This window comes from Neltuma alba, unplaced genomic scaffold (genome assembly GCF_004799145.2).
Source record: "Neltuma alba isolate B1F8T4 unplaced genomic scaffold, ASM479914v2 tig00006638_pilon, whole genome shotgun sequence".
Lineage (NCBI taxonomy): Eukaryota > Viridiplantae > Streptophyta > Magnoliopsida > Fabales > Fabaceae > Neltuma > Neltuma alba.
In genome coordinates, this window is record NW_021634524.1 from 1 (window position 1) to 26,288 (window position 26,288).

Sequence of the window (26,288 nt, forward strand, 5' to 3'; positions counted from 1 at the left end):
GCCTCACAGATAAGCTTGTTTCTCCATCTAAAATCTGACAGTTTTCTGCAATCCATGGATATTGTTCATTTCATTACTGTTGTTGTTTCCATACTTATCTCTTCTTTACAAGCTTCTGGGGCAGTTGATTTCATCCTTCAACCCAATTCCTTAATGACTGATGGCATGACATTAGTGTCCAAAGGTGGAAGCTTTGAACTTGGCTTCTTCAGTCCTGGAAGCTCTGGTAAACACTATCTGGGAATTTGGTACAAGAACGTCCCCATTCAGACAGTTGTTTGGGTAGCAAACAGAGACAAATCAATCATGGTTCCTCTGTCACTGCTAAATTAATGCTCAACAGCACAGGCAATCTCGTCCTGGCCCAAGATGATACTCTATTTGGATTCAACTTCTCTGAAACAAGTGCAGAATCCAGTGGCTGAGCTCTTGGATTCTGGAAATCTTGTGGTTCGAGATGAGAAGGACGATGATCCAGAAGCATATTTGTGGCAAAGCTTTGACTACCCAAGTGACACACTGCTCTCGGGGATGAAATTGGGATATGACCTGAGAACAGGTTTGAATAGACGTCTAACAGCCTGGAAGACTCCGGAAGATCCATCTCCAAGTGACTTTTATCTAACTCTAGCCCCCCGTGACTATCCTGAATTTTATATAATGAAAGAAGGTTCAAAGTTCTTCAGAAATGGACCATGGAATGGCGTGGGACTTAGTGGCTCACCAGAACTGAAAGAGAATTACATTTTCGATTTTGAGTTCGTATCCACAAGAAATGAGGCTTTCTATCGGTACAACCTCAAGAATAGTTCTATAATCTCAAGGTACACGATCAACCTAACTGAGCAAGCAGATATTCGCTATGTGTGGTTGAAAGGTGATGAAAATTGGAAGCTTTATGCTAAAAAGCCTAGTGATTACTGTGACCAATATAAGCTGTGCGGGCCCAATGGGAAATGTGTCATTACTGAATCACCCCCGTGTCAATGCCTTAAAGGGTTCGTGCCTAAGTCACCACAGAAATGGAACTCAGTGGACTGGTCCGATGGATGTGTCCGCAATAAACCTCTAAACTGCTCTGAAAAATACGCAGACAAGTTTATGAAAATGGAAGGGTTGAAATTGCCGGAAACTACAAATTCTTGGCTTGATGAGACAATGAATCTAGTGCAATGCAGAGAGAAGTGCTTGGATAATTGTTCTTGCATGGCCTACACTAATTCAGATATCAGAGGGGCAGGTAGTGGTTGCGTCTTGTGGTTTGGTGATCTAATTGATATCAAGTATTATGCATCAGGAGGAGAGGTTTTGTATGTTCGAATGCCTGCTCCAGAATTAGGTGAGGACTTTTATTATTTTGCTTTATTTGGTACATTTTCATGCTTGAATTTTCACCGGAGTTTCTTTGTGCATGAATCATTCAACCACGGTTATGCAGAACCTGGGAAAAATAAAAAGTTGATAATGATCGTTGCCATCACCATTGCTGTGATTTTATGCATTCTTTTAGTTGGGAGCTATTTCATTTACAGAGTCTGCAGGAAGAGGATTGGTAAAGTTCCTTACTCCTATTTTTAAATCTCAGTCAAGTCCCACTGCTTCGGGCTGCTTCTTAGAAATGCTGTGTCCATATCTATTATTCGTAAGTATGGGTTGGGATTTAGGCAGCTTACCATTTAGCAAGATGAAGAGGGGAATTCCTTCCTGATCGTCTTGTTCTGTATTTGATCTTGTCCTATAACCAGTTAATTAATTGTTGGTGATGGGAACTTAAAAGAAAATATATTCACACTTCTGTATATGTGTTTATTTATCCTCACCCTCTGCTTCTAAACTAGAATTTGACTTTTTTTAATCTTGTCCAACTTAAGGTGGGCTTGAATGATGTTGAGAGCACCAATGGGCCGACTACTTTAAGAAGTCTCTTCTCCCTCTTGCGCCTCTCTTCTTCTTCATCTTCCTCTCTGCTTCCTTCTGAACATTCTCTGTTTCATTTAATTTTCTAGACTTTATTTTAATTGCATCTCCAATAATATTTGGTCTTGCATCAAATATTTACAATTATATAAATCTGTCAAATGAACTTCCAGTAATGAAACCCTATAGCTTCATAAATTTGACTCTTCTTGTGCAAATTTTCTCTGTGCTTTTAATTTAGTTGAGGGGTGTTCATTACAGCTACATTAGTCACTTATGTTCCCTTGGCCTTTAGAGCAATTATGTATAGTCATCGTCTTGCCCTTACTCAAATTCCATGCTTCTTTCAGAAAAATCAAGAAATGCAGGAGTTGAAATTCAAAACAATGAAAGAGATGATCTAGATCTCCCACTGTTCGATCTTCCAACAATAGCACAAGCCACTGAAAATCTTTCAGAGAAGAACAAAATCGGAGAAGGTGGATTTGGACCTGTATATTGGGTAATTCAATGTTTGAGTCATGAACTTCTAATAATCAGATGTTATAAATAGTTTTTTTTTCAGTACTCTCAAAAATTTCAACACGCAGGGAAAGTTACTAAATGGACAAGAAATTGCTGTGAAGAAGCTTTCAAGAAGATCCGAACTTGGATTTATTGAATTCAAAAATGAAGTAAAATTTATAGCCAAACTCCAACATCGAAATCTAGTAAAACTTCTTGGCTGCTGCGTCCATGAACAGAAAAGTTGTTGGTATATGAGTACATGCCAAATAGAAGTTTGGACTCCTTCATTTTTGGTATGAAGACAAGAAAATTATAATTACATCATGTATTTTGGTACTGATATTTAAATTTGAATTCATAATTCTAATGAGATAAATAACTTACTCTTTTATGTCTATAGATGAAACCAAAAGGAAATTGTTGGACTGGTTTAAGCGCTTTCACATTATTATGGGTATTGGTCGAGGTCTTTTATATCTTCATCAAGATTCAAGATTACGAATAATTCATAGAGATTTGAAAGCAAGCAATATTTTACTTGATGATAAGTTGATTCCAAAAATATCAGATTTTGGGTCAGCTAAAACTTTTGGAGAAGAGGAAAAAGAAGGCAGTACAAAGAGAGTAGTGGGCACTTAGTAATTTTCTTGACCTAATCTTACTTTTAGCCTACTTCCCAACTTTCCATGTCTAATTTGTTCTAATCTCCTCATGCATGTTTTGTAGTGGATACATGGCTCCTGAATACGCAGCAGATGGGCTATATTCAGTGAAATCCGATGTTTTTAGTTATGGTATATTAATGCTAGAGATTATTAGAGGAAAGAAAAACAGAGGATTTTATCTAGAAGACTCAACACACAATCTTGCTAGCCATGTGAGTACTTCAGATACGATATTGTAAAATTTATTGAATGTCAAACTAAAAGATGATAATTGATATATAAGATGTATATTTCAGGCATGGTTACTATGGAAAGAAGGAAAGTTTTAGAATTGCTTGACAAGAACATGCAGGAACTGTGCAATGTATCAGAAGTAGTAAGGTGCATTCATGTGAGTCTGTTGTGTGTGCAACAAAATCCAGATGATAGACCCACCATAGCATCTGCAATTTTGATGTTGGAGAGTGAAGTGGCACTCCCTGAACCTAAACTGCCCGGTTTCTTTCCTGGCGTGGGCTCACTCAAGGAGCATACTTCTAGCCCAAATCAGAAGGAATGCAGCTCAACCAATGAAATGTCAATGACCTTACTTGAAGCCAGATGAATTTGATTGTGGTGGCTTGAAGTTTAATGCAACTAACTATATGTGCTTTAGAATGTACACATAAATAAATTAATTGTTTGGAGATTGCCTTGCTATTGTTATAAAAAACCATTGCAGCAGAATCGAGTTGAATGAGGAATGATGTTGAAGACGACTGAAACTTTTGGGTTTCGAACTGTCACATTTGCAACATAAATCAAGGCGTGTTGGTAGGCAGATATTATGCAAACTAGATACATGTCGAAGAATCTTAAGCCAAATGAAATGTGTGTGTGTGTGTGAGAGAATCAGGTATAGGAGTTCAGCATAAATAATGCATAGATAATAAATTGTTGAAATGAATATAAGTTAGAAATAGTATATTGCTGAGGTTAAACGTTCTGTGAAAGTTATAATCTATGTTACCTTCTCCAGAGCATCTTCGGGTTTGTGCCTTGATGACTGCAGTAACAAAGTGAGATCAATGCAAGTGTTCTTGGCTGGATGATGTAGTGAGCGCGGTTAAATACGAGCGAAGAATATATATATATGCACACGCGCGCGCGCGCACACACATATTGATGATTGTTTCAGTTTCAGTACACTTCTGGATTACTTGTATGGCTTTATCTAGACAATTTCTTCGTGTTATATAGAATCTAAAAGATAAGCCGCACCATTTTAAAAATTATAAATATCGGCACTTGTTAAACTTATATATAGAGAGAGAGAGACACACACACATAATTGGCTTCTTTGAATGTACAAGCAAAACCATCTTGGTCCTAACTTCGATGCAGGACAACAAAGAGAACGCAAAATAAACAAATACTCTACACAAAGACATCAAATATCAATAATAATATAACGAATTAAGTATTGAAGCTTTTTTTGGAATCAAAACAGCGATTTAAAATTATGTTGACTAAAAAATAAAATGTTGTTAAAAATATAAGGACTAATAATTATATTAATCTTAATAACTTAATATAATAACATTTTTGAGAAACTAATCATTAACTAAATGCGACGCGTTTAAATATCAAAGCCTTCAAAATAAGTTAGCGTTTTAACAAAAGTAGTAGGCCAGGATTTAAAAAGTATTATATATTTAAATTTTTTATTTTTAATATTGGTATTAATAATTTTTTGAAGTAGATTTTTAAATATTTTTTTATAAGTATAGATATCCTCTTATTAAAGACAATCATGTTCGAGACATTGTCGGATACTAAGTGTAGGCATCTCTTTCAGTGGGAATTGAAACCTTAATTTATCATATTATGAAAAATAGCTCCTCCTGCTAGACCCAATTCTCATTAGCCTCTTTAAATTTTTAAATATTAGATATAGAGACTAGGATAGAAAATAATGCAACGCATTTTAAAAGAAAAGGGGTAACGCATTTTGGAAAGAAAAGGCCCATTGGTGGAACAAGAGATAAGACGGAGGATGTTGGAAACTTGGAATGAGGGGGCCCACAGAATAACTGAGTCCGCCCCTACTTCACAGGAAAAACTGAAATTTGGACCCATCACTCTTGGCGGTCCTGGGCAAATTGATGTTATACCCAGGAGGAGATATAGTGATATACGCGGTAAAGCAACAGGAACAACGACTGGAAATTGGAAATTCATGACGGCTAAACTTAGGGGTACTCTCGTGAAATCCTACTCGTACATTTAAGTCTTAAGTCATACAAAGATTCATCGCTTAATCCACTCCCTTTGTGAATACACATACGTTTAAAGTTCCTGTTCGCCTCTGAGCTTTGATTTCCCATCCACTATGTGTCCTATGACCGCTGCCGTTGACTTGTCATAACCTCTCATCTCGGGCACTGGTAGGCTGATGGCCTCACTGATAAGCTTGTTCCTCCATCTAAAATCAAACAGTTTTCTGCAACAAGAGGAATTTAGCTTGTATTGGCCTTCCCTATACACTCTACAATTCCATGGACATTGTTTCTTTCATCACTACCGTTGTTTCCATACTTGTCCCTTCTTTCCAAGCTTCTATGGCAGTTGGTTCCATCCTTCAGTCTAATTCCCCAATGAGTGATCGCATGAGAATATTTTCTAAAGGTGGAAGCTTCGAACTTGGCTTCTTCACTCCTGGAAACTCCGGTAAACAGTATCTGGGGATTTGGTACAGAAGCATCCCAATTCAGACAGTTGTTTGGGTAGCAAACAGAGATAACCCGATCAATGGTTCATCTACCACTGCTACTTTAACACTCAACAGCACAGGTAGTCTTGTCCTCACCCAAAATGATAGTGTTATTTGGTACTCAACTCCTCTGAAACCAGTACAGAATTCAGTGGCTGAGCTCCTAGATTCGGGAAACCTTGTGGTACGACATGAGAGAGGCCAGAACTCAGAAGCCTATTTGTGGCAAAGCTTCGACTATCCGACTGACACACTGCTCTCGGGGATGAAATTGGGATGCGACCTAAGAACAGGTTTAAATAGACGTCTAACATCTTGGAAGACTCCAGAAGATCCATCTCCTGGTGATTTTTCTATAACTGTCGACCCTCGTAATCATCCTGAATTATATATACTGAGAGGAAAATCAAAGTTCTTCAGAACTGGACCTTGGAATGGCGTGGGATTTGGTGGCTCCCCGGAACTGAAACAAAATCCTATTTTTGATTTTGGGTTCGTATCTACTAGAGATGAGATATACTATTATTGGCACAGCCTCAAGAATAGTTCTGTTATCTCAAGGTATGTGATCAACCAAACTGAGGAGGCTCGAATTCGATATGTGTGGACGAAAGGTGAGGAAAATTGGAAGAGTTATACTAAAAAGCCTAGTGACAATTGTGATCAATATAAGTGGTGTGGACCTAATGGGAAATGTGTTATCACTGGATCACCCCCATGCCAATGCCTAAAAGGGTTCACCCCCAAGTCACCTCAGAAATGGAACTCAGTGGACTGGTCTGATGGATGTGTCCGCAATAAACCTCTGAACTGCTCTGAAAATGGCACAGACAAATTTATAAAATTGGAAGGATTAAAAGTGCCTGAAACTACAGACGCTTGGCTTGACAAGGCAATGAACCTAGAGCAATGCAGAGAGAAGTGCTTGGAAAATTGTTCTTGCATGGCCTATACTAATTCAGATATTAGAGGGGGAGGTAGTGGTTGTGCCTTATGGTTTGGTGATCTAAATGATATCAGATCTTATGCATCTGGAGGACAGGATCTGTATGTTCGAATGCCTGCTTCAGAATTAGGTGAGGACTTCTATTTTCCGCTTATGTGGTATATTTTCATGCTTGAATTTTCACCCCAGTTTCTTTGCGCATGAATCATTCAATCACCGTTATGCAGAATCTGGGAACAATAAAAAGTTGATAATGATCGTTGCCATCGCCGTTGCTGTGATTTTATGCATGCTTTTAGTGGGGGGCTATCTCATTTGTAAAGTCTACAGGAAGAGGATTGGTAAAGTTCCTTACTCCTATTTTTAAATTTCAACCAAGTCCTACTCTTTTAGATTTCTTCTTAGAAATGCGATAGTTGTTATGATTTCATAAGGCAAGATTGGCCACGTTCATATCTAGTACTTCTCCAATCCTAAATATAAGATCTATTTTGTTGTATAATTTACACTACAAAATGAGTCTTATATTTAAGATTGAAGGAGTATTTGTAAATATGGGTTAGGATTATGATACCACACTACTTAGCAACATGAACATGAGAATTCCTTCATGATCATCCTCTTTTGTATTTCATTCAGTCCTAGAATCAGTTAATTAATTGTTGATGATGGGAACCCAGCGGGAAAAAAATTCACACTGCAATGTTTGTGCTTATTTAACCTCACACCCTATACTTCTTAAGTAAAATTTGATTTCCCCCCATGTTGCAGTAGTCACCGGTGTTTTTCCTTGGCCTTTAGAACAATTATGCACAAGGTCATAACTAAATCCCTTGCCCTTACGCAGATTCCATGATTTTTTTTTTCAGAGAAATCAAAAAATGCAGAAGTTGAGATTCAAAACAATGAAAGAGAAGATCTAGATCTCCCACTGTTTGACCTTCCAATAATAGAACAAGCCACCGAAAATTTTTCAGAGAAGAACAAAATCGGACAAGGTGGATTTGGACCTGTATATTGGGTAATTCAATGTTTGAGTCATGAACTTAGAATAATCACTGTGTATTTTATGAATAGCACAATTTCAGTACACTCAAAAAGTTCAAAATGCAGGGAAAGTTATTAAATGAACAAGAAATTGCTGTGAAGAAGCTTTCAAGAAGATCGGAATTAGGATTGATTGAATTCAAGAATGAAGTAAAATTTATTGCCAAACTCCAACATCGAAATCTAGTAAAACTTCTTGGCTGCTGCATCCATGAACAAGAAAAGTTGTTGGTATATGAGTACATGTCAAATAGAAGTTTGGACTCCTTCATTTTTGGTATGAAGACAAGAAAATTTATAATGATATGAAGTATTTTAGTAGCAATAGTCAAACATTGCATGACCCTTCAAATTTGAATTGATAATTCTAACAAGAGAAATAACTTCCTCTTTTATGATAATAGATGAAACCAAAAGGAAATTGTTGGATTGGTTTGAGCGCTTTCACATTATTATGGGTATTGGACGGGGTCTTTTATATCTTCATCAAGATTCAAGGTTACGGATAATTCATAGAGATTTGAAGGCAAGTAATATTTTACTTGATGACAAGTTAATCCCAAAAATATCAGATTTTGGGCTAGCAAAAACTTTTGGAGAAGAGGAAAAAGAAGGTATTACAAAGAGAGTAGTGGGCACTTAGTAAGTTTCTAGACTCAATCTTACTTTTATCCAACTTCTTAACTTTTCATGTTTAATTTGTTCTAGTCTTCTCATGCATATTTTGTAGTGGGTACATGGCTCCTGAATACGCAGCAGATGGGCTATATTCAGTGAAATCCGATGTTTTTAGTTATGGTATATTAATGCTAGAGATTATTAGTGGAAAGAAAAACAGAGGATTTTATCTAGAAGACTCAACACACAATCTTGCTAGTCATGTGAGTACTTCAGATACGATATTGTAAAATTTATTGAATGTCAAACTAAAATATGATAATTGATATATAAGATGTATATTTCAGGCATGGTTACTATGGAAAGAAGGAAAAGTTTTAGAATTGCTTGACAAGAACATGCAGGAACTGTGCAATGTATCAGAAGTAGTAAGGTGCATTCATGTGAGTCTGTTGTGTGTGCAACAGAAACCAGATGATAGGCCCACCATAGCATCTGCAATTTTGATGTTGGAAAGTGAAGTGGCACTCCCTGAACCTAAACAGCCTGGTTTCTTTCATGGCATGGGCTCAATCAAAGGGCATACTTCTAGCTCAGGTCAGAAGGAATGCAGCTCAACCAATGAAATGACAGTGAGTTTACTTGATGCCAGATGAATTTGATTGTGATGGCCGTAAGTTTCATGCAACCATGCTTTATAATGTACACATAAATAAATTGATTGTTTGGACATTCTCTTCGGGGTTGCTATTGAGTTGAATGCGGAGTGATGTTGAAGATGAATAAAATTTTTGGGGTTTGAGCTGTCACATTTACAACATAAATGTAGATATTATGCAAACTAGATATATCAATTGTATGAGTTTGGTATATATAATGCATAGATAATAATTAAATTGTTGAAGGAAATAGAAGTTATAAATAGTAATGAATCACAAGGCCCGTTCATTGACCTATCTCAGTACCAAAATGTATGTTGCTCTTCATCCATTTACTCTGTTCAATAGTTACATTTCAGTTTTACTGAGCATTTGATTTCTTTATGTTACAAGATCTCTTAGCTCTATTTTTTTTTTTGAGGCAAAATCTTCACTACTAAATCAATAAAAATTTTTATAACAGTCTTTAATTTCTTATATTTATTATATCTTTGTTTTTTTCAACGACTTATGTCTGGCAGTGCTTTTATAATTTCTTGTAATCAATATATATATATATATATATATATATATATATGGAATTCCTAAAATCTAGCATACGTACGCTTCTGGATTAGTTGTATGGCTTTATCGAGACAATTACTTTATGTTACATAGAATCTCAAAGATAAGATGTATATTATTGACACTTGTTAACATTTTTATACAATTAGCTTCTTTGAATGTAGCATGTATTTTTAATTTTATTCTAAAAAACTATCTTTGCACATGACTTTGAAAGGACAATGAGAAGGCAAAATAAAAAAGTCTACCCACCAGCATCAACAATAATACAGCGAATTAAGTATTAATTAACCCTTCCCTTAGAACTAGTCAAACACATTATCTATCTGTTATGTCTTTCAAGTAAGCGAAAAACTTTTGGAGAAAAAATTGCTCTTGCGCTTCTGTACCCCTTGCGCGATCACTAAGGCCAACTGAATTTCACTGTTCCAAGTCAGCGTGGCTCCGACCCAAACAAAACCTAAAATTGACAGATCGCAAACCACTTTGGATCTGTTTTGTGTCAGCATGGTATGAGCAGCCCAACATGTATAAGAAAGGTCCATCAAAATAACTTTTCCTCCTTCGATTTCACTCGACTTTCAATGGACCTTCTTGGTTCGTTGAGCATCTTTGCCTGTGTTCTTCTTCACATCCTCCAGCCTTCCATTGCAGCTGATTATCTTCGTGAGTCGCAGTTCATCAAGGACGATGGAACCACGTTGGTTTCAAAAGGTGGAACCTTTGAACTCGGTTTCTTCACTCCTGGTACTTCCAACAAACGCTACCTTGGTATTTGGTACAAGAATATCCCGGTTCAAACCGTTGTTTGGGTTGCAAACCGCATCAACCCAATCAACGATTCCACTGTTACCTTAACTATGGCCACTTCCGGCAATCTTGTCCTGTCCCAGAACAGCACTATTCTTTGGTCAACAAATTCCATGGCTCAGGCACAGAGTCCCACCGCCCGGCTCTTGGATTCTGGAAATCTTGTGGTGATCGATGAGAATGCAGGAAACCCAGAAGCTTACTTATGGCAAAGCTTTGATCATCCGTCTGATACGTTATTGCCAGGTATGAAATATGGATGGGACTTAAGAAATGGTTGGGAATGGTCTTTAACAGCTTGGAGGAGCCCAGATGATCCATCTCCTGGAGATTTTACCAGCATTGTAATGCTTCAAAGCTACCCCGATTCGTATATAATGAAGGGAACCAACAAATTTTACCGATTTGGACCGTGGAATGGCTTGCAAGGGAGTGGTTCTCCCGAAGTGAAGACCAACCCTGTTTTCGAATACACCTTTGTTGACGATGGGGACGAGTACTACTACATGTTCAACCTCAAAAATAGTTCTGTATTAACAAGACTGGTATTGAACCAAACAGATTCTGCTCGCTATCGTTATGTATGGCTGGAAAATGAGAAAAAATGGACTATTTACTCGAAAAAGCCAGTAGACTTCTGCGACACCTATGGCCTCTGTGGAGCAAATGGGAACTGCAAAATTACTGAATCACCAGTTTGCCACTGTTTAAAAGGGTTCAAGCCTAAGTCACCACAGCATTGGAATTCAGCGGACTGGTCTGGTGGGTGTGTGCGAAATAAACCTCTGAACTGCTCTGAAAAACACAAACATGGGTTCGTTAAATTCACGGGCTTGAAGGCACCCGACACGACGCAAACTTGGCTGGATGTGACAATGAATCTAGAGCAATGTAGACAAAAGTGCTTGGAAAATTGTTCTTGCACGGCCTTTGCTAATTCAGATATCAGGGGCACAGGCAGTGGTTGTGCTTTATGGTTTGGTGAACTAACTGACATCAGATATTATGCATCTGGGGGACAGGATCTATACATTCGAATGGATGCTTCAGAATTAGGTAAGAATTTCTACTTTCCCGTTAGTATGTTCATTTTCATGTTCCTTAGAATGATTTAAACCATGATTACAGAATCTGGGAATAAAAAGAAGTTGATAATGATCGTTATTATCGCCAGTGGTGCAACTTTTGGAATGCTTTTAGTTGGGGGCTATATCATCTACAGAGTCCGCAGAAACAGGACTGGTAAGAGTTTCTTTCTCCAATAAATCATACAAAAAAGTTACCAATGTACTGATCTGTTATTTGTAAATTTCATGCTAAAAATGTAAAGTACAATTGAAAGAAAGGGATGTAATCATCTGGATTAGTTGAGATGACAGTACCTTTTAACAGACTAACAGGAAACTAATTCATAATTAATGATGTTCCTTGACTGAGTAAACTATTAGGTGGCTATGATAAATTGGCAGGAGATTATTCAAACTAATATATTGTTCGTGTTTGTTTATTTGTTTATGACATCCAGGCGGCTTTACCAAATTCCATCAAAATCATGTTGACTGAAAGATTTGTTGCTTTAATGATTTGTCAATTTAACTTGCTTTTCAATAGATGATTGTATTCCATTTAATTAACTTCCCTCTCTTGCTTGTGCAAAAAGCTAATGTTTTCCTTCCATGATTTCAGAGAAATTAAAAAATGTAGAAGTCCAAATTCAAAACGATGACGCTAACGATGCAGATCTCCCAATATTTGATCTGCCAACAATAGCAAGAGCCACTGATAATTTCTCAGAGAAGAACAAAATTGGGCAAGGTGGATTTGGACATGTATACTGGGTAAGGTACTATATGAATCATAAACTAAGAGTAATCATCTATATATGTAGTATAACTATAAAAATATATGCCCACTCATGTCTTCATGCAGGGAAAATTATCAAATGGGCGAGAAATTGCTGTGAAGAGACTATCAACAAAATCAAGACAAGGATTGACTGAGTTTAAAACTGAAGTGAAGTTTATTGTGAAACTACAGCATCGAAATCTTGTAAAACTTATTGGCTGTTGCATTCACGAACAAGAAAAAATGTTGGTGTATGAATATATGCCAAACAAAAGTTTGAATTCTTTCATTTTCGGTACCTTCTCTTCAACCAATGACTTTTCTATCTTTTATATTCGGTTTTATCATTTCATTGAATGTTTTAGTACAATAATTAAATAGCTTATTCAGTCTTGAATTAACCATTGCAACTAAAAAACAAATTCACCTTTTGATGTTGACAGACGAAACTAGAGGAGAGTTGTTAGATTGGTCAAAACGCTTTGATATTGTTATGGGAATTGGTCGAGGACTAATGTATCTTCATCAAGATTCAAGACTACGAATTATTCATAGAGATTTAAAAGCAAGTAACATTTTACTTGATAACAAGTTAGTCCCCAAAATATCAGATTTTGGATTGGCAAAAACTTTTGAAGATGAGGAAATAGAAGGCAATACAAAAAGAGTAGTGGGGACTTAGTAAGTTTCTCATCCAAGCCTTACTTTCAGGCAAACAAATTCCAAGCTTTCCATATCTTTACCAATTACTTTGTTATAAACTTCTAATGGCTATATTTTGCAGCGGGTATATGGCACCAGAATATGCTGCTGATGGGTTGTACTCAATAAAATCTGATGTATTTAGCTATGGGATATTAGTGCTGGAGATTATATGTGGGAAGAAAAATAGAGGTTTTTATTTTGAAGAATCCAAACATAACCTTGTTGGTTTTGTGAGTATCATAGATACAATTTCACAAACTTCTTTTAATGTCATATTGAAATATGAAAATTGATAAACAATTTGTTTGTGTTTTCAGGCATGGATGCAGTGGAAGAAAGGAAGGGCTTTAGAATTGGTTGACAAAAACATAAAGGACGAATTATGTAGTGAATCAGAAGTATTAAGGTGCCTTCATGTGAGTCTATTATGTGTGCAGCACAATGCAGCGGATAGACCCACCATAGCATCTGCAATTTTGATGTTGGAAAGTGAGATTGAACTTCCTGAACCTAAACAACCAGGATTCTTTAATGGCAACGATTCATTCCAACCACATAGTTCAGACTCAAATCAGAAGGAACACAGCTCAACCAATGAAATGACAGTTTCCTTACTTGAAGCCAGATGAGTCTGATGATAGTGGTGAGCAGTAAATTTAAACGTTTATTGCAACTATTTTAAGAATGTACAGCTGAATTGAAAATCATTATATTGTTTGGAGATTGTCTAAAACATTGGTGTACAGAATTGATTTGAACGTGTTGAAGCCGAGTGAAATTTTTGGGGCCCTGAGCTCATGTAAAATTAGGAGGAGAGAGACATATAGTAGCGCTATATAATAAACAGATAAACCAATAAATTAAAATAGGTTTTGCAATGTTAAAAGATAAATTTGGCCAAGTTGGTTTGGTTTGACTAAACTTCTGGGTATTTGTGTGCTTCTGCTTTCTGTCATACAAAATGCTTTTATTTCACCCTACTTGTATTAAAAGAAAACGGTGGATGATGATCCGATTATTGCTTTGAGTTGCGGAACTTCATTTTAAGGGGAAGCGTATGATACATGAGTTCACAATATTGTCTTGGTCTTAACCTTTTTTCTTTGCTTGTTTTGGGTGGGCACTCTCAATACATCCAGAAACAATCCCTTTCTTATTTGTTTGATATAAAATAGTGGGAACAAAATTATCTTTTTAAAAGTTTGAAAGATGATGGCAGAAAATAAAGAATTTTAGTTGGTGACATGGGACAAGGTAGCAGCTTGCAAGACAGGCATACACAGTACACAACTTAAAAATATGAGAGAATTATAACGAGATCTTAAAAAAAAAAACAATACAAGTTCAAAAAGTTATTATTTCTTATTCTGAAACTTGTCATTACAAGTTGTTTAAATTATTATCGAGATTTTTTTAATAATTATTTTTTTCTGAGGATCTCATTAAAATTCTTTCTTAAAATGTCCGATAATGATTTGGTTACATTATCTATGTATCGAATACAAGTCCATTTGTTTCCCTGGAAGAATCTTGGCGAGGTCTTATTACGAACCTTTTTGGTGATACTGCTTGCTTTTTTCAAATGCTTGTTCCTGGAAGCTCGAACTGCATATTTAATTTATGGGCTTTGACGCTGACGGTGGATTAATAAACGAACAATGTGAAGCTGGCTAATGTAAAATAAAAAGTCAATCAAAATTGTAGTCTTAGATACGACATTGAAGATTGAGCGGTTGATTTCTTTAATCATATTCCTTGTCCCTTCCGATTGTTTAGAGACAATCCAGATTTATGTTTTTATTATTTTTATTTTTTGGAAAAAAAAGTATTTTAATAGATACAGATTTAAAATAATTATCATTTTTTTCAATAAAAATAATTTTATTTCTTAAAAATTATTAAAATTTTAAATCTAAACCATGAAAAGTATTTTCTGAATGGTTTAGATTTAAAATATTCTTTGTGCGGACATCTTGGCATAGTTTCTTGCCTGCATTGGACGAAACTCAGCCATCAGATGAGATCAATGCTCCAGACAGTCCAAGGAGAGAGAACTTCAGATTTGCTCCTGAGCCAATCATATCTCCCCTGTCCGCTAATAGCCTCCTGAAAACATCTAACAGCATCAATAAATAACCACCCCACTCTCTTTTTAAAATAAAATAAAAAACCCCCGCTCTCTCTCTCTCTCTCTCTCTCTCTCTCTCTCTCGGTAAATGATTTAAAATAAATACTTTGCAGAAAAAGCCAAAACAAAGACTGAGTCAACCTCCTATATTTTCTTGGTCTACCAACTACCGGGGCTTTTGAATAAACCGAGAGATTTAAACAGGAGTTTTCAGCTAAACCAGTTTGAGTTTGAACAAGACTGCAAAAATCGCCCTTCTTTTTGGAACATACGCATAAAAATATTTTTAACATTATTAGACTAACTTATGCATGACTTTTGCTATATTATTTGAAATTTAACGACTGAATCATTTAATTATGATGGTGGCAAAAAAAAATTATATAAGTATGATGTATAAATGAATTGTTATAGAATTGAATTAGAGCATTACTGATTAAAATATATAAAACAACATATTAAAAAATAATACATTTTATTCTTAATATAAGATCTATTTGGATAATCTAAAAAGATTAAAAAAACTAAATCAATGATTTAATTATAATATATATTATATGATTTTTTTAAATACTTGTATGTATTATTAGATTATATACTATTAGTTTATAAGTCCAAAAAATTAATTTTAAAAAAACAAATATAATATTTTAAAAAAGTTATTTAGTTTTTTAAATCACCTTAAATTAATCAACTGGTGGTATTATATTAAGGATTAAAAATAGCATATGGCCTTATGTCATAATTAAGAATAAATCCAATGGAAGACTAAAATAACTTGTTCCTCATTTAAAGGATTAGAAATAGCATGTTTTCAAGTTCCTTTTTGGACCTGAGAGCATGTTTTCAAGTTCAGACGCCATGAATTATGATGAACTGGCTCTTCATCAACAGCAACAACTCTTGTGATTCATCTCGGGACTTTCTCCCCAAACGGTGGGAACACATTAATTAGATCAACAAAAGCAGCTTCAATTGAGTACTTCATAGTTCATGTCCATTACAATTACCATTTTCACCACAAGCCAAGCTGGCTCAAGAAACGTCGGCGGCGTTACTTTGAAGTCGGGGATAGCCAACTTTACTGTTCTAAGTCAACGGGAAACTCAAAATCACCCCGAAAAAAATAAATATTACATATTGTCGTTCTTATTTTTAATACAAGAGTTAGTTGACTGATTTAAATAGATTTAAAAAGTTTGTTGAATTAGTTATTTATAATAATTATGTGTTGTCTTTTTTAAAATACTATCGCTAATCATGTATTAGTTAAAATTATTATTAGATTAAATATTTTATATGTGCAATTATTACAAAATCATTTTAAAAAATAGATAAATATAAAAAACAAAATGAATTTATCTTATATTTAGAAGTAAATTGAAAATCAAATTAGTTTTTATATTTAGATTGAACACAGTACTTATTAAATACGTAAATCATTTTTCCAAGTCAAAAGGTGAACCAACCCCCCCCCCCCCCCCGCCAAAAAAAAAATCGAATAAACTGAGGCACGGCTCCTCGACGCCGACGCAGCCTACCTGTCCCGGTAATTGTCAACAACTGCCACTTGGGGACAATGTCGTTTCAACCTTCCACGAGCAGCAGCTCAACACATGCTAATAGAAAGCTGCAGAAAAGGTTCTTTCTTGCTCCTTCGGTTCCCCCCCCCCCCCCCAAAAAAAAAAAAAAATGGACCTTCTTGCTCGCTTCACTATAGTTGCCTGTTTCCTTCTTCCTATCCTCCGGCCATCCCTTGCTCTTGATTCCCTTCCCGAGTTGCAGTTCATCAGGGACAATGGAACCACCTTGGTTTCAAAAGATGGAACCTTTGAACTTGGTTTCTTCACTCCTGGTACGTCTAACAGACATTACCTGGGTATTTGGTACAAGAACATCCCGGTTCAAACCGTTGTCTGGGTTGCAAACCGCCTCAACCCAATCAACGATTCATTTGCTACCTTAACCATGACCACTTCAGGTAATCTTGTCCTTTCCCATAACAACACTGTTCTTTGGTCTACAAATTCCACAACGCAAGCACAGAGTCCAACCGCCCGCCTCTTGGATTCTGGAAATCTGGTGGTGATAGATGAGGCCGGAGCAGACCCAGAAGCATATTTATGGCAGAGCTTTGATTATCCATCTGATACGTTATTGCCAGGTATGAAATACGGATGGGACTTAAAAACAGGCAAGCAATGGTATTTAACAGCTTGGAAGAGCCCAGATGATCCGTCTCCTGGAGAATTTACTAGTGCTGTGGTGCTCCACAACTATCCGGATTCATATATAATGAAGGGAACCAAAAAATTTTACCGATTTGGACCTTGGAATGGCGTTCGCGGGAGTGGTGGTCCTGAAATAAAGCCCAACCCTGTTTTCGAATACACCTTCGTTGACAATAAGGATGGGTACTACTACATGGACCTTATCAATAATAATTCTGTCTTGACAAGATTGGTGTTAAACGAAACAGACTCTGCTCGGTATCGTTATGTATGGCTGGAAAATATCAAAACATGGCAAGTTTATTCGACGAAGCCAATAGATTACTGCGATACTTATGGCCTCTGTGGACCAAATGGGAATTGTATCATTACTGAATCGCCTGTATGCCGATGCTTAAATGGTTTCACGCCTAAGTCCCCACAACATTGGAATTCGGTGGACTGGACTGATGGATGTGTGCGAGATAAACCTCTTAACTGCTCCGACAAAGACAAACATGGTTTCATTAAATTGGCGGGCATGAAGGTGCCGGACACTACGCTGTCTTGGCTTGATAGGACAATGAATCTAGAGCAATGCAGACGCAAGTGCTTGGAGAATTGTTCTTGCACGGCCTATACCAATTCAGATATCAGAGGGGGAGGTAGTGGTTGTGCCTTATGGTTTGGTGATTTACTTGATGTCAGATATTATGCGTCTGGGGGGCAAGATCTATATGTTCGAATGGATGCTTCAGAATTAGGTAAAGATTCTTGCTTTCTCCTTATGATGTTCAATTTCATATTTGAGTATTCGAGTTACCACTTTCAAGCCGTGGTTTTAACCAGATTCTTAATGTTTGAGTGATTCAACTACGACTGCAGAATCTGAAAATAAAAAGAAGGTGATAATGATCGTTACCATTACCATTGGTGTAATTTTTGGCGTACTTTTTGTTGGGGGCTGTATCTTCTGCAGAGTTCGCAGAAAGAGAAAAGGTAAAGTTCTTATTTGTCGTTAAGTTCCAGCGTTTTAGGTTTCTTCTTATAACTTTTTTATGGCCGTTGTGAACTTATACGGCAATAATATCTACGTATAATCTATTATTTGTTTAAGTGGTGCTAAAGAACTTGTGAAGTAAAAGTGAAATAGAGCTATGTATAGATACTAGATATTAGGCCAAGGACTAATTAATAGCATACCGTTTAGAACCTGAACAGGGGACTTCATTCACAATCTTTTTGATATGTATTTATTCCAGTTCTTAGAATGAGTATATTATTAGACAATGGGGGTAAATTAGGACATTATTCTTCCTCCTGACATTAGTGTTGATTTATCCTTACCTCTACACATTTATACTTACAGTCGCATGATTTCAATCCTAGGTGAGCTTGATAGTAAGGTTATTTAAAATGCAAGGTTTTCCCAAGCGACATCAAAATTAGTTGAGTAAGAATGGTGCTTCAAGTCATTCTAACAAGTTCACGAATACTGATTGCTTTTCAATTCTTCCTCTCTCGGACATAAAGTTAATGCTTTCCTATCATGCTTTCAGCTAACATGGAAGATGTAAAAGATGATGTTCGAGGCGATGAGAATCCACAGGATGATCAAGATCTCCCCTTGTTCGATCTTGCAGCAATAGCAAATGCCACTAATAACTTCTCCAAGAAGAACAAACTTGGAGAGGGTGGCTTTGGACCTGTATATTGGGTAATTTAACATTTGAATCATAGACTAAGAATTACTGCTATGCATAATATGAATATTATCATAATATGCTTTTATGTGTCTACATCCAGGGGAAATTATTGAATGGACAAGAAATTGCAGTAAAGAGGCTTTCAATAAAATCAAGACAAGGATTGGCGGAGTTTAAAAATGAAGTAAAATTTATTGCAAAACTCCAACATCGGAATTTGGTGAAACTTCTCGGCTGCTGCATCCACGAGCAAGAAAAAATGTTGGTGTATGAATACTTGCCCAATAGAAGTTTGAACTCCTTCATTTTTGGTATAAATTTAGCAAAGCTTTTAATTGCATGGACTATTTTAGTGTCAATAATGAAGCAACTTATCAATTTTAAAGTAATGAGAAGATATATTTTCACACGCATTAAACAAATTTTGAGGCGGCGCATTGTTTGTGGCTAATATAAATAATGCACCTTATTATATGTTTTATACAATATATTGATGATTCTGTTCAAGTGACATATTTACTTTTTAATGTTGGCAGATGAAGCCAAAAGAGAGTTGTTAGATTGGTCTAGACGTTTCCACGTTATTATGGGAATTAGTAGAGGTCTTATGTATCTTCATCAAGATTCAAGATTGAGAATCATTCATAGAGATTTAAAAGCAAGTAACGTTTTACTTGATGACAAGTTCATTCCAAAAATATCAGATTTTGGGTTAGCTAAAACTTTTGAAGAAGAACAGACAGAAGGCAATACAAACAGAGTAGTGGGAACTTAGTAAGTTTCTTAGATCTAACTCTTCCTTTAAAAGTATCTTGCTCAATCCTCTCCATATCTTCGTTAACTGTGTTATTCTGAACTTCTAATGGATATTCTATAGTGGATACATGGCACCAGAGTATGCTGCAGATGGATTATATTCAATGAAATCCGACGTCTTCAGTTATGGCATATTAGTGTTAGAAATTATATGTGGAAAGAAAAATAGAGGGTTTTATCTAGAAGACTCCAAGCACAACCTTATTGGTCATGTGAGTAGTTAAATATACAATATTCTGACCCTTTTTTTTTCCCGGTCAAATTGAAATGGCATAACTGATGACCAAGTTTTGAGTTGCAGGCGTGGATACTGTGGAATGAAGGAAGGGTTCTAGAATTAATTGATAAGAACATAGAGGAGACCTGCAATGTATCAGAAGTATTAAGGTGCATTCATGTGAGCCTTTTGTGCGTGCAACAAAATCCAGAAGATAGACCCACCATAGCATCTGCAATTGTGATGTTGGAAAGTGAAATCGAACTTCCTAAGCCTAAACAGCCAGGTTTCTTTCATGGAATGGATTCAGTTCAACCTCACACTTCCAACTCAAGTCAGAAGGAACGAAGCTCAACCAATGAAATGACAGTGACCTTACTTCAAGCCAGATGAATTTGATTATGTTGAGTAGTAAACATAATGTCATGGTTTGGTGATGGGCTTAATACATAGGTTCATGTTATACACTGCTATAATTGCATCACATGCAACTTAATAACAAAGTGCCATATATCTGACTCCTATGAACACTATCTCGAACCATGAAATGATTATTATGTTTCATTATTCGTTAGACAACTGTTGATGTCCTTATCAGCTTCTAATTAACCAGGTTACAGATTTATGTACCAGGCATCAATCGGCTTTTATAACTGACCTATTACTGTCCTGTATAAGGACTGTCCTCTGAAAGCCAGTTTACTTATAGGGAGGATGGAGCATGAGGATGTGATGATGATCAATATGTAGGTATAATAGACAATTATTTGTTTGAGATGATAAATTAGGAAAAATATAAGTCCTTGATTTTTAATTAAGTTTTTTATTTTTTTTATCAGGTATTTATGGTTTTACTTGATTTTTGACTAGGCCTCTGTGATCTTTGTACATCAGTCATTTGGAACACAAAACCTAATTAAGGAGGTGTTTGATTTTCCTATGAAGCATTTCTAAAAAGTATTTTATGCAAATTGAAGCAGAATTTTTTTCGCATACTTACTTCATATACAATAAAATTATTTTTAAAATCATAATTTGGTTTCCATCCACATGCCTCATGAGTTAAAAGAAATTATAAGGAGCTAATTAAAAAATAACAAAAATAGAAAAGTACATATAAATTTTTTAAAATAAATTTTAACTTTTGCTAAAAAGAAATAAATTATACTCATCCGGTCCTTAATATAAGACATATTTAACTAATTTGATTAGATTAAGAAAGTTAGATAAGTTAGTTAATTATAAGAAATATGACATATTTTTTCTAAAATACCATAATCATCTTCCTTAATATCTTCTCTCCATTTTTTACTTGATTATAGTTGAGGGAGCATTCATAGAGGTAAATTAAAAAAAAATTAATAAATATGATAAATATGTCTTATATTTAGAACCAAAATTAATTTAATAATTAGGTCCTATATTAAGGATCGGAAGAGTAACTTAGTTGATTATTGCTAGAGATTTAACTAGGAAAATTTTGACACTGTGAGAGATAAGGAATATTTGCTTCTTCCAAAAAGCACGCACTACGTTGGTGCTGAATTCTTAATTGAGGATTATAATCCTTTGGTCCTTCAAAGTCAAAATCATTTCAAGTCAACTTTTGAATTAGTGGCACTTTCGTGCAGAACTGGGTGTGCACTAGTTGATTAATGCCCCCGTCATATGAAGCTAAGCCGTTAGATGACACCAACGGTTCGGATTGCACCTATGTTCTTGTCACTCGATTCCCCAAGGATTTTGCAACTGAAGCAGTTTGACTTTGAAAACGCTGCGGCAAAAAAACTTGCATTATTTTGAAACATAGTGTCGATATAACCCATATTAAGAAACTTCAAAGAAACTGTGTCCTGAAAAGACCTATTTTTTGACCTAATATGGCAATAAACTTCTCCCTCTGCCTTTGTTCTCGTTTGACAAAAGCATTCGTAATTCTATTTTGCCAACGCAAAAAATGAAGAAATCGACTGCAACAATAAAAATTCAAGAAATCAGGCATTAAGATTTCATCATCAAGGCAGATCTTCCTCCAGAAACGTCGCTGGCCCTCCATTGAATTCAGTCATTTCCAACCTTACATTCCCAAGTCAAAGTGAAACACAAAATTCCGCAAATAAATTGTTAAATAAATTTCTAAGTCAAGGAGTAAGCCAACAAATGATGTTAAATCAGCACCTTTCTCGTTTCGGCAATCGATCAGCAGTTCAATACGCACTTAGAAGCAAGCAAATTCTGGAGTTTATGACTCCTCGGCTTCATTCCACTTTTCATGGGCCTTCTTCCTTCCTTGAGTATCTTCATCCTTTTCATTCTTCCCTATTTCAAGCCTTCCACAGCAGAGGATTCCCTTCGTGGGTCCGAGTCCCTCAGGGACAATGGAACCACCTTGGTTTCGAAAGATGGAACCTTTGAACTTGGTTTCTTCACTCCTGGTACTTCCAACAAACGTTACCTTGGCATTTGGTACAAGAACATCCCGGTTCAAACCGTTGTCTGGGTTGCAAACCGCCTCAACCCAATCAATGATTCATCTGTTGCCTTGACTATGACCACTTCCGGCAACCTTGTTCTGTCCCAAAACAACACTGTTCTTTGGTCAACAAACTCCACTGCAAAAGCACAGAGTCCAACCGCACGGCTCTTGGATTCTGGAAATCTTGTGGTGATGGATAAGAGCGGAGAAGACCCAGATGCTTATTCATGGCAAAGCTTTGACTATCCTTCTGATACGTTATTGCCAGGCATGAAATATGGATGGGACTTGAAAACTGGTAGGCAATGGTATTTAACGGCTTGGAAGAGGCCAGATGATCCATCTCCCGGTGATTTAACTAGCGTTGAAGTGCTCCATGGCTATCCCGATTCGTATTTGATGAAGGGGAACAAAAGATTCTATCGATTTGGACCATGGAATGGCTTTCATGGGAGTGGTGGTCCTGAAATAAAGCCCAACCCTGTTTTCGACTTCATCTTTGTCGACAATAAGGATGGCATCTATTACATGGACCTTTTGAATAACAATTCTATATTGACAAGATTGGTGTTGAACCAAACACAATCTGCTCGGTATCGTTATGTATGGCTGGAAACTGCAAAAACATGGCAGGTTTATTCCACCAAGCCTGTAGATTACTGTGATACCTATGGCCTCTGTGGACCAAATGGGAATTGTATTATTACTGAATCGCCGGTGTGCGAATGCTTGGGAGGCTTCACCCCTAAGTCGCCACAAAACTGGAATTCGGTGGACTGGGCAGATGGGTGTGTTCGAAAGAAACCTCTGAATTGCTCTGAAAGAGACAAAGATGGGTTCATTAAATTCAAAGGCTTGAAGGTGCCAGACACTACGTTTTCTTGGCTTGACAGGACAATGAATCTAGAGCAATGCAAAAGGAAGTGCTTGGAGAATTGTTCTTGCACGGCCTATACTAATTCAGATATCAGAGGGGGAGGTAGTGGTTGTGCCTTATGGTTTGGTGATCTAATTGATGTCAGATATTATGCGTCTGGGGGGCAAGATTTATATGTTCGAATGGATGCTTCAGAATTAAGTAAAGACTTGTACTTTCTGATTTATATGTTCGTTTTCTTGTTTGAAAGTAGCCAACTAACCCCATTCAATTCATGATTTCGTCTTAGTTTCTAAAAGTTTGAATGATTTCAACCACAATTGCAGAATCTGGGAATAAAAAGAAGTTGATAATGATCGTTACTATCACCTTTGGTGCAACTTTTGGTCTGCTTTTAGTTGGGGGCTATATCATCTACAGAGTCCGCAGAAACAGAACTGGTAAAGTTACTTGACCTTATTTTCTTATGTTCCGAAGTTTCAGGTTTCTTTCTACAATTGCGACGATTGTTATGAACTAATACGGCATGACCAGCTAGGTATATCTCTATTATTTGTAAATATGGTGCTAAAATCATGTCAAGTAAAATTTAACTACAGGGGTACAGATTATACGTGAATTATGTAGTTAAGGTAGTAGACTGATTTTTAATGCTTAAATATTGACTGTTTTCAGACGCCAAAGGGAATTAATATTGATTGTTTTCCATTTTTTCTCCCTTGCTTGTACAGAAAGTTATTTTTTTTTCCCTACCATGCTTTCAGCTAAATCAAAAGATGTGAGAGATGATATTCCATACGGTGAGAGTCCAGAGGATGATCTAGATCTCCCCTTGTTTGATCTGGCAACAGTAACAAGCGCCACTGATAATTTCTCCGCCAAGAATAAGATCGGAGAAGGTGGATTTGGACCTGTTTATTGGGTAATTCAGCATCTGAAGTATAAACTAAGAACAATCTGCTATGTAAAATAAGTATTATCATGATATGCTCACAAATCACTGCATGCATGCAGGGAAAATTATTGAATGGACAAGAAATTGCTGTGAAGAGGCTTTCAATAAAATCAAGGCAAGGGTTGGTGGAGTTTAAAAATGAAGTAAAATTTATTGCAAAACTCCAACATCGAAATCTGGTGAAACTTCTCGGCTGTTGCATCCATGAGCAAGAAAAAATGTTGGTGTATGAATACATGCCAAATAAAAGTTTGAACTTCTTCATTTTTGGTATAAATTTAATGCAGTTTTTAATTGCATGGGTTATCTTAGTATTAGTGATGATTAATGAAACCACTTATCAATCTTGAATTATTAGTTCTAATCATTGATCATGTTTGCTTTTCGACATTTATAGATGAAAGCAAAGGAGAGTTATTAGATTGGTCTAAGCGGTTCAATATTATTTTGGGAATTGGTAGAGGTCTCATGTATCTTCATCAAGATTCAAGACTAAGAATTATTCATAGAGATCTAAAAACAAGTAACATTTTACTTGATGACAAGTTGATCCCGAAAATATCAGATTTTGGGTTGGCTAAAACTTTTGGAGAAGAACAAACAGAAGGAAATACAAATAGAGTAGTTGGAACATAGTAAGTCTTTTGCTTGACTATCACTTTCAAATTATCATGTTCCATCCTTTCTAATATCTCCTGTAATTATTTTATTCTAACTTTCAATGGATACTTTATAGTGGATACATGGCACCCGAATACGCTGCAGATGGGCTATATTCAATGAAATCTGATGTTTTTAGTTATGGCGTATTGGTATTGGAGATTATATGTGGAAAGAAAAATAGGGGCTTTTATCTAGAGGACTCCAAACACAACCTTACTGCTTATGTATGTACTGTATCAATCATATACAGTTTTATAACATTTTCTATTTGTTCCCTATTAAAATGAGATAACTGATAACCAAGTTAATTGTTTCAGGCATGGATACAGTGGAAAGAAGGAAGGTCGTTAGAATTGATTGATAAGAACATAGAGGAAACTTGCAATGTGTCAGAAATATTAAGATGCATTCATGTGAGCTTATTGTGTGTGCAGCAACATCCAGAAGATAGGCCTACAATAGCATCTGCAGTTCTGATGTTGGAAAGTGAAGCTGAACTTCCTGAGCCTAAACAGCCAGGTTTCTTTCATGGGAAGGATTCAATTCAACCACACACTTCCAGTTCAAGTCAAAAGCAACGTAGCTCAACCAATGAAGTCACAATAAGCTTACTTGAAGCCAGATGAGTTTGATAATGTTAAGCAGCAAATTTATGGGAGCTATGTTTTAGAAGGTAGAATTAATGACCCTGGAGACGAATGTAGATATTGGGTTTTGGGCTCACCGGAAATTAGAAAACAGAGACGGCAGCATAAGAAATAGATAATACAAGTTTAGAGGTGTGCAGAGCTCGTTGCAAATTAAACAAGGCGTTGCTTTTACAATATAAATTCAGCTACTTTGTTAGATATCATACAATTAGTTTAAGTACTTTTTTGGATTAGTTATATACCTTTTCCTCCATTTTTTTTTTTTTCTTTTACTTTGCATGTGGCTGTGTATATGAAGTTAATAGATAATGATGAATGCGTCAACGGTCGAACAATTCATTTCTCAACTTTGACTTTTCTTTACAAAAAAACAAAGGGAAAATATATTTGCCGGCCCTTATATTTTGATCAGATTTTAAATTAGATCCCTATAATTTTATTTTTTTTTATTGAATCCTTATAGTTAATTTTGTTAAATTCGTCAGTCCTTCCATTAGTAAGAGTTGCAAATGCCGTTAATGTAAAGTGGTGAAGGGTGATCTTTCACTCTCTCTC

At 36.1% G+C, this 26,288-nt stretch overlaps 1 protein-coding gene and 1 pseudogene across 1 annotated transcript; both read left to right on the forward strand.

Annotated features, from left to right (window-relative positions):
* Nucleotides 1-54: 54 nt before the first annotated feature.
* On the forward strand, nucleotides 55-9,404 carry LOC114750767 (uncharacterized; annotated as a pseudogene).
* A 684-nt stretch (nucleotides 9,405-10,088) lies between these two features.
* LOC114750768 (uncharacterized) lies at nucleotides 10,089-25,933 on the forward strand. Its single transcript, XM_028939373.1, has 21 exons — nucleotides 10,089-11,541; nucleotides 11,614-11,727; nucleotides 12,172-12,323; nucleotides 12,415-12,625; nucleotides 12,774-13,011; nucleotides 13,115-13,265; nucleotides 13,353-13,655; nucleotides 16,790-18,137; nucleotides 18,259-18,372; nucleotides 18,933-19,090; nucleotides 19,180-19,390; nucleotides 19,616-19,853; nucleotides 19,957-20,107; nucleotides 20,197-20,502; nucleotides 22,361-23,666; nucleotides 23,792-23,905; nucleotides 24,230-24,387; nucleotides 24,480-24,690; nucleotides 24,818-25,055; nucleotides 25,157-25,307; nucleotides 25,401-25,933. Exons 1-21 carry the CDS (start codon nucleotides 10,188-10,190, stop codon nucleotides 25,707-25,709), a joined length of 7,536 nt encoding a protein of 2,511 aa, XP_028795206.1. The 5' UTR covers nucleotides 10,089-10,187; the 3' UTR covers nucleotides 25,710-25,933.
* The last annotated feature ends 355 nt before the right edge of the window (nucleotides 25,934-26,288 follow it).

Bases quoted from the DNA above. Each gene is read 5' to 3' on its own strand.
- LOC114750768 (XM_028939373.1), top strand. From the start codon at position 10,188: ATGAGCAGCCCAACATGTATAAGAAAGGTCCATCAAAATAACTTTTCC. The intron at 18,138-18,258 runs GTAAAGATTCTT...CTACGACTGCAG, and splicing joins AATGGATGCTTCAGAATTAG to AATCTGAAAATAAAAAGAAG. The intron at 24,691-24,817 runs GTATAAATTTAA...CGACATTTATAG, and splicing joins TTTGAACTTCTTCATTTTTG to ATGAAAGCAAAGGAGAGTTA.